This window comes from Cebus imitator, unplaced genomic scaffold (genome assembly GCF_001604975.1).
Source record: "Cebus imitator isolate Cc_AM_T3 unplaced genomic scaffold, Cebus_imitator-1.0 Scaffold91, whole genome shotgun sequence".
In the NCBI taxonomy this organism is placed as follows: Eukaryota; Metazoa; Chordata; class Mammalia; order Primates; family Cebidae; genus Cebus; species Cebus imitator.
Window position 1 is genome coordinate 5,620,788 of NW_016107406.1, and position 18,330 is coordinate 5,639,117.

The window sequence follows — 18,330 nt, forward strand, 5'->3', positions numbered from 1 at the left end:
GAAATAAAAAGGGAAAAAATATTCTTGGCCCCTTCTTTTATCTTCTCAGGGAGAAAATTCCCTATATTAATATAGGGTACCTATGCAACCCTCAATTGGTCAGTTTAGTAATCCCATTTTTCATGGTTTATAGAAAGCTCAAAACAAGAGGAAAAACAGGCAACATTTTTCATTCATATCAAAAGAAAAATCAGATAACATTCGAAAATGCTTTTCTCTAAATCACATGAAGTTTTCTAAGTTACAGACGTTGGGTAACTTATTTCAAGCAATGTTCATTGCAGCAAAATGTTTGCCTAACCGAAAATTATAGACAACTCCTGAGATTTCACTGTAATGGGATTCACCCTGTATTATAAAAAGAGCCTCAGAAGTGAGCGAGTCTGGGTGGTCCTTGTTACCTGTGTTGGTTGTGACCTCCAAGGGCTCACTGAAGTCTCCGTAGCCAGCTGCTGTCCTGGCTCGCACATGGAAAACATAGGAAGTGAGCGGGTTCAGGCCTTTGATATCTGTGTTCCTGGCAGCTGTCCGAACTATACGATAGCTTCGCTCATTCTGATCCTACATCATGGGAAGATAAAATTAGAGAATGTGGCAGAATAAATCTGCTTACTGTAGGTGCAATATTAAAGGAGTCAAGTCAGTCAACTCGGAAGCTGAGAGTGAATGGAGATTCATAAAGTCTCGGGAGTCTTTATTGGATGTTGTAAGTGCTTCTGTTATTTCTTACTTGTTGAAAGAAATGTGGAATTCAGGTATGACTGCTGTTGACACTAACCATATCCAGATCTTTCCTCCTACTCTTTGTTTTAAAAGGAACATTATATGATGGTTGGGTGGTTTTTCTAGCTCCATATCCAGCAATTTAAAAGAAAGAACTGTGAGAAGGTCCTCTGTCTTTTTCTATTTTCTAGACAGAAAATATAAAAAGTGTTGTAACATAGTTTCAATGGAAAAATCCTAACCCTTTTCTGCTTTTAATAAGGAAGCCAATAAGTGATTATCTTTAAAAAGTAAAAGAAGACAATTGTTCATTTTCTAGACAACCTTGAATGCAAATAGCTCTCTTCAAAATTCTGTCCTTTAAGAGAGACAAGTTATTTGTAAAAATAATGCCTTTCTATAACTTTAAGAGGCTGAAGAATGTAATTTTCCTTCCCTGACTTTCTATTAAAAGTCATCAAAACCCACATCTTTATTCTGAATAGCAGTGATCTACTTAAACAGATCATTATTTCAACTGTTATGAGTCACTCTCCCTGATAGAAGATTCATAGATTAGAACTTCTTAGCTATCTTGATTTCCATTACTAGAAAGTGAAGATAGTTATAGTACAATACAATGTATTATTATCATTATTATTTTCTAACTTTCAGGATAACTAAGTAAATGATAAATTTCATAATCAACTTAATTGGGAAGCAAAATGCATTTGATATGAGGATTCAATGGTATTCCATGACTTACAACTGGCTAACACTTAAACAGAAGGGAGGGAGCAAAGGAGGATGGGAAGGAGCAGAGGAAAGATGGAAGAAAAGAAGGGACGGAAGGAGGGAGAAAGGAAGGAAGGAAACAAGCAAGGAAAAAAGAAGGAAGAAAAGCAGGGAGGGAGGGATAAAAGAAAGAAGGAAGGAAGGTAGGAAAGATGGAAGGAAGGAAGAAAGGAAGGAGGGAAGGAACGAACGAAGGGAGTCTTGTTCACTCAAGTAATACCTTCTCATAATACTTGACTTCATATTCCAGGATTACCCCATTGGGACGATCTGGTTCCAACCAAGCCAGTGCCACACTGTATCTTGTGACTTCTTTAGCCTGGACCAAAGCAATGGATGATGGTGCTGTTAGAAAAAACAAAAAGACAAAAGCCATTTTCTTTAGGAAAAGAAATGGTTTTGGTGGTATCCATAAATAATTTCATCTTACTTAAGAAAAGTGTGAAAGATTGTCTTGTCTTCCTCTTGACCGTTTCACTCTTCAGTATAAAAACATATCATTTGTATCCTTCTCTCAAGTATATTTTCGTATGTGTTTGTCTTAAAAAGAGAATTTCTGAAGTAAAATCCTGATAGGTTCACAGGCCTGTAGCACCACTTTCACAGCACGGCTGTAGGTACAGAGAAGGATACCTGGTTTCTGACCTTTTGTAAACCATGACAGCCTTTGGAAAACCTCATTTTAAGCTCAGTAAAGCTACATCTAACCCTACCTCCCAGTATTATGAGTGCCATCTTACTGGACTTTAATTTTATATAAGCAAGAGGATGTGCAAATCTTCCATAGGTACTGTAGGGAATGCCAAAAGGCAAACAATTTACATACTTTCCAATATAAATAAAAGTACTGCTTAATTACAGTAAGAGTTCAGTCTGAACACGACCATGTAAATAATGAATACAAATCAAGCGGTGCTGGTCTCTCTGAACACACATGGCATTTTGCAGCTATTCTACAAGAGCTAATATGTCACCTTTGCCTGCTCTTTCCACTGAGAAAGACACAAAAGCAGCCCTCTAGTGGGTGTGTTATCGGGGTGGGAGCAGGGCACATTTGAGATTTATAAACCCAGGCAGCCTGATGCTCACTTCTCCGCTGCCATCTCCAGCCAGCTGTTATCAGGCTCTGCTGACACTGACAATGGCTGTTACCCATGTGCATCTCGAGGGAGAACAGGAAGCATTCATGAAATCCTGAATCTTATCTAACACAGCTGCCCTGGAGAACCGGAGATTAGTGAGCTTCCTAACTCCAACGCATATATTCTTTTGTTCCCAAACTGGGGAAGCAAACATCAGAAACTAGCCACTGAGGAACAATAAGTTAGTGTTGGGTCATCCTCTTGCCCTCTCTCAATATATGCGTATGAATGCCAACCCCTAACTCCAGGGAACAAAGATAAAAGTAAAATACATTGTCACCGAAAATGGTATGGGAAAAGCTTCAAACTTGCTTGACCATGTCTGATGGGCATACTGATGGCAGGGAAACCAAGCAGACACACTATGGTCACACAAGGGAGTCTTCCAGCTGAATCCAGTACAGCAAGGACTGTCTCCTGGAGGGGGTTATTTGACAGCCTGGCATCTGTTAGGGATGGTAACAGACACACAGACACACACACACACACACACACACACACAAACACACATACACACACCTCTCTATTTTTTTTTCTCTCTCTCCGTCCCAAAGCAACTCCACATTGGATCTCAGGCAAAAACACGAGAGAAAAGATACAGTAGATACACATGTCCTCCATCAAAGGCAATCTCAAGGTTAGTAATGCCAAACCCAGTGAACAAAGCAGCATGCGGCAGACATATGGAAGCCACTGAACATCTGAGGAAAATGAAAAACGGAAATGTGCTCATTACATTCATTAAAGCTCCCTTCTCCCAATACATACACATACACCACACGCTCACATATTCTCTCTCTTTCTTTCCTGGTTGACAGAAAGCCACTGTCCGCAAAATGCAACGAGTGACTTTGTAAAATATAGAGGTAGCAAGGAGGCTAAGAAAACTGCCTGGCTGTGGAAAGCCATTTCACTCCAGGTAATAAATATATTGCCTAACAGAGCACTTTAGCATATACTCCATAAAAATGGGCTCCTTAAACTCTGATGTGCAGGATTAAGAAATGAAACAGAAAAGTGAGGTCATTAGAAAGAAAGCAGGAGGGAGAAAAAAACATCATAAAATTATAAAATGAACTTTCTCTCAGAAATGGTCTGAGTCGAGAGATTCCTTGGGAAAGAATTGCCTGCTTGCCCTTAGAGTGCACTGATGAACTAAGACAGCTTCTCTCTGGTTGGGTTATCACTAAACTGCTGCATATGGGAAATGAACTCGATTTCGATTTTAGAAGTTTGAGCAGCAGTGTTCCTGTGGCCATCTAAAGGGAACATGAACTCAACTAAGGTGCTCAAAAAATCTCAAGCAGGGAGTTAGCAGTATAATCATGTTAACTCATAGAATATTTCTAATGTAGCCCTACTTGGGATGCGGATATGCATGAATGCAAAAATAAACCAACAGAGTGTACCTTGACACAGCTGTCATAAAATGGAGAATCGGTAGAGAATGAAAGAGATATGTAAAAAAAAAGAAGGACTGAATGAAAATAGAATGTTAGGCTGAGGACAGTCGGAAAACTGCTGAGTTGACATTTATCTTTCATATCTACTAGAGAAATAAATGCAACCAAGGAAAAGCAGAATACATAGATGTAATTCACAGAGAGTATTATGTTGCATGGCTGTAAAGTCTAAATTCTTTATTGATCAGTTGTTTGTTAGAAGAGCATGTTATCAGGGCACAATGACACAAGTAATCCATGACCAAGGGAGGTTGGGAAATGTACATAAAACATACGACTGCATTGAAGTATAAGATGACAGCCATTCTGCACCTGTGGAGAGCTTACCTGCTCTAGTAAGAGGTAGTTTGAAAAAATCTGTGAGCTTTGCCATACTGCCGTTTTAGAAAGGAGGCAACTTGGATGTCCTCCACATCATAAGCCACATAACGGGCTTTCCTTACCCTTTCTACCCCATTTCCAAAACAGCCTCAACTTCACATCTGGAAGCTATCACCCTACTATGTGTGCCTGCCTAGGGGTCATTTCCCCGGATGAGGCATTTGCCAATGACATTTTGCATTTTTCCCCCTGCGACAGTGTTTCCCAAGCATCAGACTTCCATGCCACACATTTGCTGCCACATCCCTCTGCAGCTTGTAAGATGATTTAAGTAATATTTTCTTTAATAAATGCAATATCTTTAACTTCAACAGTTATATTTGTAAAGAAATTTCCCATTTACTGGTATCAGTGAAACCCTGTAATCATTTGCAATTAATGGCAAGTAACCATAAAAAATGAACAATTGCATGTAAATGAAACAATGTTATCAATGTTTGCTGGACACTCTTACTTCTCCAAGGATTGTTTAAAATGGAGATTAGCCAGTGCTAGAGAAGCAAAGGATATCTGGGCACTTACTTGAGAGTCTGACCTTGGAGTACTCAGAATTAACTGAGAAAGAATTGAAAAGGAACTACATTGCATACAGGGCAATTCAGTATTATATAATGTTTCATCAGTTCTTTCCCTAAAATCATCTCTGATGCCACCATTGGTATGTTTCCACACTTTGGTAAACAATGTCCAACCCAAATGTCTTGAATCCTGTTCTGAATATCCCAGGGCTCTGCCCTTGGCTTACAGAATGAGAAGAGGAGATAATCTAATTTTTCAAAAAGATTGCACATCCCACCCTTAAATATATGGTTCAATAAGATCTGTGACCAATCAATGCCTAAGTTCAAAAGAGAGCTTCTAATCATAGCAGAAAATTTGGTCAACATAAAAAGACCAAGAAGAAAAAGAAAAAGATTCTCAGTGGCCACTCAGTTCTTTGATTTACATTCTGAAATCTCGTAGAGGCAAGGTTCTTCCTCAACATCAACTCAGCCACTAGACACATACTTCATGGGCACCCATGAAACAAGGTCAAGAGAAGGAATGGGTGAGAAAACAATTCTTGGTATCAGACTAAGTACTACCAAATACTTTAGCCTCTTCTTAACTAAAAGAACTGTTGGGAAATTTATATAACAGTCTTACAGAGAAACCCTTTTTCTAAAGTCAAGTCAGAGGACCCATTTTTCTAGAATTTAAGAGGAGACGATTCCTACTGACCCTCTTCTTATTCAAGCTGTCTCATGGGTGATGGGAAGGAATAAGTGGAGGGCCCTTCCTCATCACATTCTATCTGTAGACACTCAATACACCTGCTGAGTGTCATAAGTAAAGCCAGGAAGTAGCTGGGGGCTGATGAACACATTCTCACTACAAGAAAGAGATGCATCATAGATTGAAACGCATTCCTATCTACCCACGGACTTCTTTCATAAAGGAGATACTTGTTCTAAGGACACTTCTGTGCCTCCAGACAAATACAGGCATGCTTCAATGGCTAGAATCTAGACATGACACATAGCAATGAGAGCTGGTCATGCTAGCTGACAGCAGTATGGAAAGGTGACAATGTAAGAATCACAAGGCAAGCACTACTAAAGGGCAGCTCTTTAAAAAAGATGTGTGATTTAATTCAATTGAGTCCTTAATTTTCAAACCTTTAAAGCAAAATCTCCAATGACTCATAATGTTAACTTTCCTGGTCTAAGGTGCCTATACTGAGACCACCATTTTTTATTACCCCCACGGAGATTTCGGCAGTTTTTAACCCAAAACATGTCTTTCCCTTCTTCTTTTTAACTTACAAATCATGGTGACACATCCATTCAATGGTGCTTGATAAATTTGTCAAATGAATAAAAGTTTTTACATATCAAAATTGATCTTAAAAAAACTTTACTGTAGACAGCAAAAATTTTCTAAACATAAAGTACCAGAAGTAAGCCATCCTTAAGACAACTTTCCATCCACACCTGTTTCAGATGGCCTTTTGTGGGGTTAGTTTTACTATTTAGGTTAACTGACATATTGACAATTAGAGGTGAAGCAAATGACAGCTCTAATTATAAATAGAGTCTCTGTTTCTAAGGTCTATGTGATGCTTCTGAACATTTTTCAAACACACAGGATGTAAAATGTCACTCAAATGTAAGTTAACATTAAAACTAGGCATCACTGCACCTGTTACAGACAGCATTTTGAGGTTCTGCTCTTTAGGCTGATGAAGGTGTTGACAATTTGCTCCGTATTTCTCCTCTGTAGGGCATATGCAAATAGTTTTCCTGACTTTCTAACTGCCAAGGTGGAGTAGTGTTAAGACTCTCAAGTCTTAACTAAATCCAGAAAGGATCCTAAGCCTGCAAAGATGGACTGGGGCAAAGCCAGTCACTGCCAGCAGAAGCCATTAGTTACCGCATTATGCAACAGCCATCAGAGTTGAAACACGGGGGTAATAGGGTGGAGAGCCCTCTGAAGACAGACTGTAGGCAAGCAGGATTATTGGGAACAGAGTGTTTTTCTGCATACCCAATGGACACAAGTGAAACTGTAGTAAAATACCATTTTTAAAAAAATGATTAAGGAAAAACCAAAAGTGGATGAAAGGAAAAATTCACCAAAGCTTGTCAGTCGAATGATCTGGGCTTTCTAATAGAGCTCCAAGATAAATTTCACTCCCAAATGATTTTGTATTCACAGTTCTATATATCCCTGAGAAACTGAGAATGCTTTCTAAATAGAATCCCCATTTGCTATGTACCTGTGGTTTCATTTGGTTTGAGAGCAGACCACACTGCATTCAGAAGGTACATGTGGGTTTTATCTCAGTGTGTGTTTTTGATAAACAGAAACAGCACAGATTAGGGGGCTCTATCACTACTCTCTAACAGTGGTGCATTTCACAAGGAAAAATTACAGGAGATGCTTTGATGTCAAACAGAGGTGGCTCCCTTTAAGAAAATGGTAAATTTAACTTTCTATGGTTCAAAGCTCAGCAGTTTTCCTTGCTCCCCACTGATGTGAATGCTGTAATTTTCTTTTATTCACTTCCCCAATGACTTGCCATTAAACACCTACAAGTCATTTTACTGCAGCAGTTTGGTACTTGTGACACCCAAATGGGATGGAGAAGAGAAGAGGAGATAAGAAGAAAAGAAAGAGAGGAAGGCTTCACATAGTTCCTGAGCTAGAAATTTTTTTTCTTGAGTACAATATCACAAGCAACGAATTAAAAACAGTTCCGGGGGAACTTGGGAGGAAAAGGAAAACAGCTGAAGTAGGCTGACTGTATTTCATTACTGGTTTAAATTAGAGGGGTGGAGGGGGTGAGCCAGGAAATAAGCAGATGCAATGAAAGGTCTCCAGCCTCTGGGCAAGGAAGAGTGAAAACAGCTCTTTAAGAAAGTCAAGACACCTGAAGCCATGGATGTCCGTGGTATACAATGGTCAGTGTTTGGAGGAGAGATGGCTTCTTAACCACAGCAGGGTTACCATTCTCCTCCCCAGATTTAAACAGATGATATTTACTCAGAGGGTCTTTCACTGTTAGAAAAATATAAACCCATAGTTTATACATATCTCTGCTTAATGCAAATAGCATGTTTAAATTTAGTTACTTGGAGCTTAAGCTGGTTTTTGTTCCATTTCTTTCACAATTCAACACCCCAGCTCTGATTTGCTCTTTATCAAAGGTTTGTGCATTTTAAAATGCTGTCAGGCATCAAAATTAAATGCTTCAGAGCACTAATGATATCCTTGTGATTAAGGGTTTTGCGTCTCTGAGATGCTAAGAACTCTGGTGCTAATATTAATTGCTTTCTTCTACATTCCGGATGGATAGAAGGATTCCTCTTCTCAAGCTAGGCAATACCTATGGCATCAAACATCACTTAGCAATATTTATATGTTCTTTTTCTTACTATTATCATTGCACTATTTCATAGTACAACAGCTTACAAAGTGCTTCCACATACACATGATTTTGTTTGCTGTGCATGCAATCAGCTGGGTCAACTCCTCTGCTATCTTTTAGGCAAAATCATTAAAATCTCCAACCACCCTCACTGGATACATCAAAGTAAAAAGTCAGCTCCACCCCCAACAGCTTTTCATTGCTACATCATGAATCCACATAAGCACAGTTTCGCAAACAGTGAAATTGTTTTAAAAACAAACCGGCAAAAAGTATAGAAAAAAACTTGGTTATTCCGAAACTGATATAGGATTTTTTTCTTTATTTGACACAAAAAACATAGAACCAAATCCTCAACCAAAATCTTTAGAAGACTGTCAATTAAATGAAGTTCAGTTATATTTAGATATGGAAGTATTCATATCTATTAAGCTTATACTTAGAATCTATGAGAGATACATTTTTTTTTTCCACAAAGTGATTTCTAAGGTCAGTCCAGAGTCTATTTTAAACACATATTATAAAATAAAGCAGTGCACAGCCACATTATGCTTCAGCAACATTGACTGAAGGATGCAATTGACCCATGCTGCCAATGATTTTAAGAGTCTGATTTTGGAACCCTACAAATACTTGAACTACATGATTCCAGAGTAACACTTTGGAAAATCTGTGATTCAGATTTACTTTTGGTTTAATAGAAGTTGAAATTTTATAAGCCTTTTTTTTTTTCCTAGATAGATGGGATGGTATGCCATTTTCTTTTTTTTCCAGAGAGATGGGCAACAAATTATATTTGACAAATCCTTTACAGAGAGCTATTAGTTAAATTTTAAATGATAGAATGTGGTGTTATTTTTAGCCTTCACGTTGTTTCCATAGGAAAGTTGAAGGTGTTGGGTGGGCCTCTTTGGCTAAGCATCCAAAACTGTGAGATCCCTTCCCTTCTGGATGGAAGAGATGGAGTTGCCCAGCCAAGGACTGCCTTCCTAGATTCCTTTGTGGCTAAGGTAGTTCACGTGACTGAGTTCTGGGTAATGGAGCATGAGTTGAAGTGATTTCTCCTCTTCTAAATATTACCCATAAATAGCTCCCTGTGACTGTCCATTTTCTTGAACCCACAAACCAGAGAGAGGTTAATGCCCCAGGCCCATCGTAGAAGACCCACACTCAATAACCTCTGATCACCACCAACTGGATGCGATTTCAGCAAGAAATAATTTTCTATTGCGATAACACATTGAACTGGCATTTGGGGTTAAAGCAGGTGCTCATTCAAGTGAAGTGGAGCAAAAAGAGGTATTTGCATATCACAACTTTTTTTTTTTTTTTTTTTTTTTTTTTTTTTTTTTTTGCTAAAAAGAGGTAATTTTTAGCAAAAAAAGAGGTATTTTCATATCACGACTAACTCAGATAAACTGTAGAAGTACTGTGGCCGACAGAAGATTGGTCTGTAGTTTTGCAGCTTCCCAAAAGGCCTTTGGGTTCCCTCCTGGAAACTCCAGCTCCTGGTGATGCATGATGAGCAGATATACACCCATTTGTGAGAAACTGGAGCGTGCTGCCCTGAGGTCAGCAGAGCCAGTGACAGACGCTGTGTGGCTTCTCAGGGAGAAAATCATGGGCACCGGTCTTCTAACAGTGAGTGAAATCAGCAGAATCACAAAATACTGGGCCAAAAGATTCAGCTGAGCTTGTGTTAATGCTAAATGGGAAAAGACAGTGGCGTTCTCAAAACGGTTAGGTTGAGTTTTCTTTGTAGAAAAGTTAGTTGAGTTTTCACTGCACAATTAACTACTTAAGCAGATGAAGACAGGCCCTGTGAACTGCCACGAAACAAAGAATGGGGAAAGGAGCAAATCAGATCCCAGTAAACTCCTGGGTGAAGGCATTTGCACATGCACGCACGCCTGACATCATTTCATCCTTACCGCTCTCTGAAGTCATTATAATGATCATCCTTACATTTCAGATTTGGAAACTCAGGCACACAGAAATTAAATGATTTGACCAAAGCTATAAAACGAGATTTAAAACCCAAGTCCACCTGGCTCAAAAGTATGTGATCCTCCCTCTATACCACATCTCTGTAACAACATACACACTGAACTAGCATGTATTGAGTAATTACGACGTGCTGAGCATTGCTCTAAATCTCTTGCAGGAGTTAATTCATGTAAACCTCACAAAAACTCTATGAGACAGGTACTATTATTATCCTCATTTTATAGATGAGGAAGATAAGGTACAGAGAGTTTGAATAACTTGCTCCAAGTTATAGCTTATGTGGGTGAATTCAAAAGCCTGAGTCTAGAGCCCACATTCTCAACCACTGATTACAGAAAGCAGCTACGCTCTGCCCCTCATTTCTCCAGTAAGAAATAGGAGACTTGAAGGTTAAGTGACTGTTTTCCCACAGGAGTAGTGGCAGCAGCAACGGAGTAAATCTTTCTAAAGTCTGCTTTGTTAGGTGCAGGGCTATCTATGCGCATTGTGGGCTGTCAGAAACCCAGAAGTAAGTTAGATATGGTCCTTACTCACAAGCAACCTTAAAACTTTTGGTGCCGAATGAACTCACATTTGAACTAAAGAGCTGAAACAAGAATAAAACAAAACAAATTCAATTACCACATAAAACAATAAGTCTTCAGAATTAGTTAGGGAAGGAGTAAGGACACAAGACAAGCTTCCGGAAGACTCTCAATGTGTGTTCGGTTCCTTGGTGTGGGTGATGGTCACATGGGTGTTTACCTTACCATAATTCAATGACTATACATTCGAGTCCTGCCGACTTTCCCATATGTATATATTTCACAATAAAAAGGTTATAAAACAAATACAAATGTTAGGAGTATTAAAAAGGAAGTATCACAACTATTACTAGAAAGATCCATACACAATCTTTAGTATACCTCCTGGGTTAAGACCTAAAGATGGCATGAAAGATGTAAGGTTTTGCAAATTAGAGCTTCTGCACCTATTTAATCATTATGCTGAACCATACAGCAATCCTTGCTCTTTGTAGTAAATAAAATGCATTACTTAAATGTCTGTTTTACTTTTTTAAGATAGCTAATATCTTCAATTAGCATTATTACAGGTACGGTCATAGGATCAGATATAAAATTACAGGTGGGTAACAACTCAACTGGAAACCAAGATCCGTGTCCACTTGAATTAACAGGGAATTAACCTCAGGGGCACCCAAGTGTCTCTGCTGCAGTTCAAGTGCGTCCTATGTTTCGTCTGGGAGCTGCTTGTTTTACTTTCTACTTGCTTACCAAGAAATTTGTTGGCAGGTTCTGACAAGGATAGTTCAACACTTGCCAACAGAAACATGGCAGGATTCAATGTGTGTGTTTCCTGTTATAAGTAAGAATGCCAGTTTGAGGCAAACAGGAAAACAAGTCTTTCCACTGGAAGGCAATTTAGAAGAATTTGCCTGAGCAAGAAAATTGTTTTAAGGTAAGAAAATGGGGTGAAGCTAGCAACAATAACAAAATATATATATATATATATTTTCTCCCAATGCTTCTAGTGAGATGAATCTTCTTACTAAATATGGTGTTGAAAATTATCTAGCGTTTCCTCTCTTAGTTGAAATTATTTTATGTGTAACTTGGTTAGACAGGATGGCGAGCCCTCGCCAAATGGGAGTCTCCATGACCTACAATGTTCCTCCACTCACTTCCTAGGGAAGATCAGAGGAAAAAAAAAAAGACCAAAAAAATTTTTTTTAAACTAACAAACTACAAAAAAAATTTCCAAAATTAATTTGGAATATGGAGAACAATGTAAGGAAAAGGTTCTTTTTTACTGAGCAGAATACAGAAAAGAGAAAGGGAAAGGATTAGCTGCTGTGAATCAAGGCTTCTGTTCCTTTCACTGTCAACTCCACTAGAGAGCTTCAAGCATTCCAAGTCTGGAAAATAAAAAGCTATGCTGCAAGGCATCAGGTTCCCTTTGTTATTCAAACAGCTGCTAATCGTCCTGCTGTGTTAGGAACCTGTGAGACAATGCTGTAACATTTAGCTTTCTGACATCCAAAGCATCTAGATCAGTCCCCAATTAAACAGGTATTAATCACAAAGACTCTAAAAGCCACGATGATAGATGCACCCAGTAAATCTTTGCTTTTGCCTTTTACTTTTCACACTCAGATTTCTACATTTACATGCAGAAATACTTAAAAGCCTGCCCCAGAAACTTGACCAATCAAATGCGGTGTTCGTTACTTTATAGCAGATGCTTGATGATTTCCTACCTCTGAAAAGCCTTTCAGAAAGAGGTAAGACATTGATCATTCTGCTAAAAGAGCCTGTCTGCTTCAATAAATAGATCCACTATGGTTGTTGTCATCCTGACTTTTTAAGTGTGATGACTATTCAGAAGTGTTGTGGCTTTGCCATTGGCTATAGGGAAATTCGAATCATCTGCGAAGTTAAAAAAAAAAAAAAAAAAGCCAGTGGATGAACCCCCAAAACATCAATGGGCAAAATCTTAACATGCTGGTAATACTAATGAACTCTTCCAACGTGGGCCAAATCCTCAGGTCATGAACCTGATTCGAGTGAATGAATGAAGTATATTAATCCAGATAATAGAAAAGAGTAAGTGTTGAATGAATCCCTCGGAATTCCATGCTTTGAAATTTATGTTGATAAAAGGGACTCTGTGTTACTTTTTCATCAATTTCCATTTCACAAGGGCAGGAAGATAGCTTTATTTAACTCTGTCAAAGAGTATTATTTACAGTTTTTGTTATAGATAAGTGACTAGGTAGTCAACCCCAAACACACAAACAAATGAAAAGTAACAATTTTCATAGCCAATATCTAATCGCCATAACACAAAATGAAGGGAAAAGTGCCAACACAAGAGGCTCATATGATGGCAGAGAAAGCCAACATTAGCCATTATGAGTTACTAGAAATCATTTTAAATTACATTCCTATTTTTTATTTCTCAAGGTAACAGAACCCATGAGACAAGTACAATATTTGCAAGGTGCCAGCTCAAGAAGCTGAATTCCTTGGCTTTCAATGGAGCCTGAATAGATCATGAATTACTCCATCTCCATCACTATCTCAATGGCAGTCCACTGTCTTCCAAGTTGAAAGAGTTGGAAGTCAATAAATGTCACTTATGATATGAACACCTGTCGACTAAGACCTGGACTGAGACCAATTCCATTAACATAGTCATTCTATGGCTGCCAAATGGCTGGGCCTTGGACCACTTATGATATAGTCCCCCTTCAAGGAGGTGACCTAAAGACAGAAAGGTCCAGAATCCCATTAATCATCTTTGAAGCTATCCAATTCTCCATGAGCTACACTGTTGGAATGGGGTACCTGGCTTTTTAATCTGTCATTTAAAAAGATCACACAAGCTGCTCAAAAAAATGTCATGGTGACCATAAATTGAAGATAGATGCTCTTTAGCATTGTTGCCAGCCACTGTCCTTTTTATCCATGAAATTAATTTTTAGCAATTTATCTTTCTTTCTCTTGTTGCACTTAAAACACTGAGGCAGAACAGAGGGAAAAAAATGAAAAATATTTGACAACCTGTAACTTACAGCATGAAATTATAGGCTACCAATGATTCCTGACAGGGCCAGAGAGTCAGAGGAAACATGGTGGTAAAATTCAGTTGCAAATCAATATGCTATTTGGAAATTTTCCAAGTCCAAATGTCGCTTGGCTTAAAGTACAATGTCTGAGGGTTGGAAGTGATGATCATGGATGATAAACTAGAATGGTACAAGTAGGGGGGAGAGAGAGAGAGAGAGAGAGAAAGAGAGAGAGATAAAGAGAGAAACAGGAAAAAGGCCATCGGGGTGAAGTTCTGAGACTCCTCATCTTTCTTATTACCAGTTTGGTTTCACTACATGGAAGTCTGGGAAAGTTCCAAACACAGGGGATCAAAATATTCTGAGTACAATATTCATGATCCATGGAATGCTTAGAAACTGGGTTTTAGTATCACTTTGGGGAACCTCTGCTTTATGTGTAGACAAATCTTTCCTGTACTATTTCTTCCTTGCTATGTAGACAAGAGTAAGGAAGCACCTGGTGAGTGGAAAGTAGGGGGATAGAGACCTTTGGGTTAAATTAGGGTCGGAACATTTTGGGAATGCTTCCTACACAAATGGTCACCACATGCTATGCTCTCTAAAAATCTGGCCATGAAATTATATTCTTGCAGCCCTCATATTTGAAAATCTGTCTTTTTTGGCAATTTTCTTAAAAGCTATGATATAGGTTAGGAACAGGATAATCATTTAGGAGAAGATATTTTAAGCTTAGAAATCTGCAACCTGAGAATTGTATTTTTATTTTGGAATATCGGCCAGAAACTAAATTCTATGTGCTAGATAATTTAAATTTCTGTGGCAGAAACAACTGAGCTATTAAATTTTAAAATGTTACTAAGGTCAAATGATACCTTCAACTGGATCTGTACTTGAGAATTCAAGATAAATTTTGTAAGAAATAATAAGGAATGATGTATTAGGAAAACTAATACTGTTTTAGGACTTTTTTTTTTTTTTTGAAGACGGGGTTTTACCATGTTGGTCAGACTGGTCTTGAACTCCCGATCTCAGGTGATCTGCCCGCCTTGGCCTCCAAAGTGCTTGGATTACAGGCATGAGCCATCGCACCTGGCCCCACTTTTTTTTTTTTTTTTTTTTAAAGAAAGAAAACCAGAGGGTTCACAGCATTTTACAGGGGCCACTCTCATTAACACAATTTGCTGAAGTGTGAAATTCAGTGTAACTGGCTCCACCTACAGAAGTCAGTATTTAGTCCATTCCTAAATACTGGAGGACCTTATTAGCACTGCATCTCACCTAGAAATAGTTCCACGGCATGATGTCTACGAAAGACACTGGAGCGGCCAGGTGCAGTGGCTCATGCCTGTAATCCCAGCACTTTGGGAGGCCGAGGTGGGAGGATCACAAGGTCAGGAGTTCAAGGCCATCCTGGTCAACATGGTGAAACCCTGTCTCTACTAAAAATACAAAAATTGGCCAAGCATGGTGTTGCGCCTGTAGTCCCAGCTATTCGGGAGGCTGAGGCAGGAGAATCCCTTGAACCCAGGAAGTGGAGGTTGCAGTGAGCTGTGATTGTGCCACTGCATTCTAGCCTGGGTGACAGAGTGAGACTCCGTCTCAAAAAATAAATAATACATTTTTTTTAAGAGATAAGAAGCATGGGCACAAAAGAGTATCTGATGCAAATTAGTCTTTCTTTAAAACTTAAGTACATTTTTTACAAAAACTGAGCAAAAGCTGAGGTTGTAGTGAGCCCAGATCGGGCCACTGCACTCAAACCTGGCGAAAGAGCAAGACTGTGTCTCAAAAAAAAAAAAAAAAAAAAAAGAAAAAAAAAAAAAAAAAAAAAAAAAAAAAAAAAAAGACACTAGAACAAAGCTTCTGCACACTACAGAGGAAGTTATGGAAAGTTAATGAGTTAACGGAAGTTATTTTTTGTGTTTTCTGAAAGAGGAAGAGGAAAAAGAAGTGGAGGGAAAGAGAAAATGCTATCCTCCAACAAACATATACAGTTAAGGCGAATTGTTGAAGAGTTTACAGTGAGACTGAAAGAGCTTCTCACTGATCCTTCTCCCCAAACAACACATTTTCACATTATATGAGGGCCATCTGGGTGAAGTTCTGAGACTGCTCATCCTTCTTATTGCCAGTTTGGATATGAAGGTTCCTTAAATATACGACCAGCCTGTTAGAGCCACACCTGAATTCCTTGACTAGTGTACAATGAAGGCTGTAAACACAATGTGTGCTTCTTAAATTTTCTGTGCACTGTTTATGGTTACAAGAGGAAACTTTCAGAGGGTAAAGTTCTGCTATAGTTGTTCTCCTTGCTTCTAAGATAAACAAAACAATAAGAACCTTTATCACAAACTGTAATAATAACCCTACTCCTCCTGTAAATGGAGAGAAATGAGATGATGTTAGCTTCAAGAATTTCCAAGTCTCCAAGAGTCTTCTCCTAAAAAGTTTCCTAAAATCACAAGCTCTGGAAACCCTATAGGATTGGGATTAGATTCAGAGGATCTTAACATGAGCAAAGGCCTCATCAATACTTTTCAGATAAAATAAAAGCCTTTGATAATCTTATTTCTTTATTTATCTTCAGATAAAAAGAAGTCTTTGATTGCACTTGAGAGTATAGAGAACACTTGATCAAGCTTTCTGCTAGTTACATATTAAAAATCCCTGGCTTGTTTATAGGTGTGCCCCTAGCTTTCACAAAGAAACGTGAAGGAAGCTGTGCTCCTATCTAACTTCACACTTATGCTCAAAATATGCACTTTCAAAAATTGGGTTGATTCAAGAGGCAGATTTCCAGCTTGCAGTATGTTATCTAGAAAAACACAAACTCTCCAGGGAGCCATTGTGAGTTAGCCCCTTTTCAGAGTTTGTACTAATGGATGGATCTTACCCAAGCTTGCAGCACACTGTGAGCCTACTGGTGGCAGGTCACTACTTAACACCCACTGAGAAGTTGAAGCTACATATTTAAGTCTTATTTGTATGCACATGTCACAGACAAAAGGTTCCTGGATTAAAAAAAAAAAAAATTAACTTATCCTATCCTATAAGGTTTATGAAAAGGATTATTTTGAAAGTGATAACCAAATTGCCTGAAGAATTTGTGTACTGGAAGATGTGAATCAAAAAGGGACCAACCATAGCTCTTTATCTTTTCTCCCCTCTTCACTCCAAGAGTAAAAGAAAGAATAGAATAGTAATAGAAAAAATGTTTCATGTCTCTACAATTTTACCCATAAAGTATTTTAGATAGATTTTTAGGGAGTGGCCTCTGTACTCTGACATCACAAAACAAAACCCAAAAGATGGTTTGGAGGAGAACCACAGTACAGTTCATTTAGATCAGGCTTACCAATTTATCAGAATACAGAAAGAAGAAATGTAATCTAAGAGTGATTTCTTCAGCTCTGTGTCTATATTGGTGACATCTGATGACTGTTCAGCCAGATTCCCACAGTCCTCTGGGTGCCAGCCCTCACCTATGGAACCAAATCATTAGTGACATTTCCCAATGAGGAAGCCAAGGGGTTCACTAGGCAAGGGACCACACTGACTGGCACCATCTCTTTTTTTTTTATCATTGCAGTTTTAGGGGAGCCTGGGCAACCTGTTTCATTTTCTACTTTTGGCAGAAGCAAAGAATGAGAAAGCATAAGCGTAGGTTGGGGGAGGGGAAAGGTGAACAGTAGAAGGCGGCTCATTAAATAAGAGAGATGTTTGTCACACTGATGGATAAAGCAACGGTTTGCTTATCTTGACATATTAAAATGTAAACCCTAAAATAATCCTTACCAGTCTTGACCTGAAGACAACATAAAGGACACCCTCTTGCTGTATACCCACACCACAAAACGCCACAGGGGTGCTGAGGCTCCGAGGAATTCTCTATGTATTTGGGTGACATGGACAGGCATTTCAATTAGTCTCTGTAGATTTAAGAGCTCTTGATGCAAGATTAGTCCTGCAGCATGGGTTTTGGGTTTTCAAGGTGTTTAAAGGAAAAAAAAAAAAAAAATTGATTTAAAGACATCAGCAGGGGGTTAACCGAAGCTTTGATAAAGTTTCTCTGGATCTTTTCATTGATGTTCAATTGCAGACTGGTTTCTAGAGACCTGTCTGGCTCCTCTGAAGAGACAGTAATTAATTGAGCCAGTTGGAGTGACAACTAGATAATTCAGAAGCCCATCGGAAACCCTTGCTAGCCCCGCACTGTCCATTTCTCATCTCAGCCAGACACTTATTTTTTAAATCTCTTGATGGCTTCTCCAGAGGGTGTAAAAGTTGGCAGTTAGTGTTGGATGGAACAAGCACGATACTGAGAGATGAGAAACAAATCAGAATTAGACTGTCAAGTGA

At 38.7% G+C, this 18,330-nt stretch overlaps 1 protein-coding gene across 2 annotated transcripts in view; it reads right to left on the reverse strand.

The window, feature by feature from the left end:
- The window catches only part of EPHA4 (EPH receptor A4), a 157,906-nt gene that overhangs the window by 38,959 nt on the left and 100,617 nt on the right, over nt 1–18,330 (reverse strand). For both annotated transcript variants that reach the window (XM_017535298.2, XM_017535299.2), the window contains exons 6-7: nt 1,718–1,842; nt 402–561 (exon numbers count right to left, since the gene is read on the reverse strand). In XM_017535298.2, coding sequence (XP_017390787.1) covers nt 402–561; nt 1,718–1,842 — 285 coding nt within the window. The remainder of the gene's footprint in view (nt 1–401; nt 562–1,717; nt 1,843–18,330) is intronic.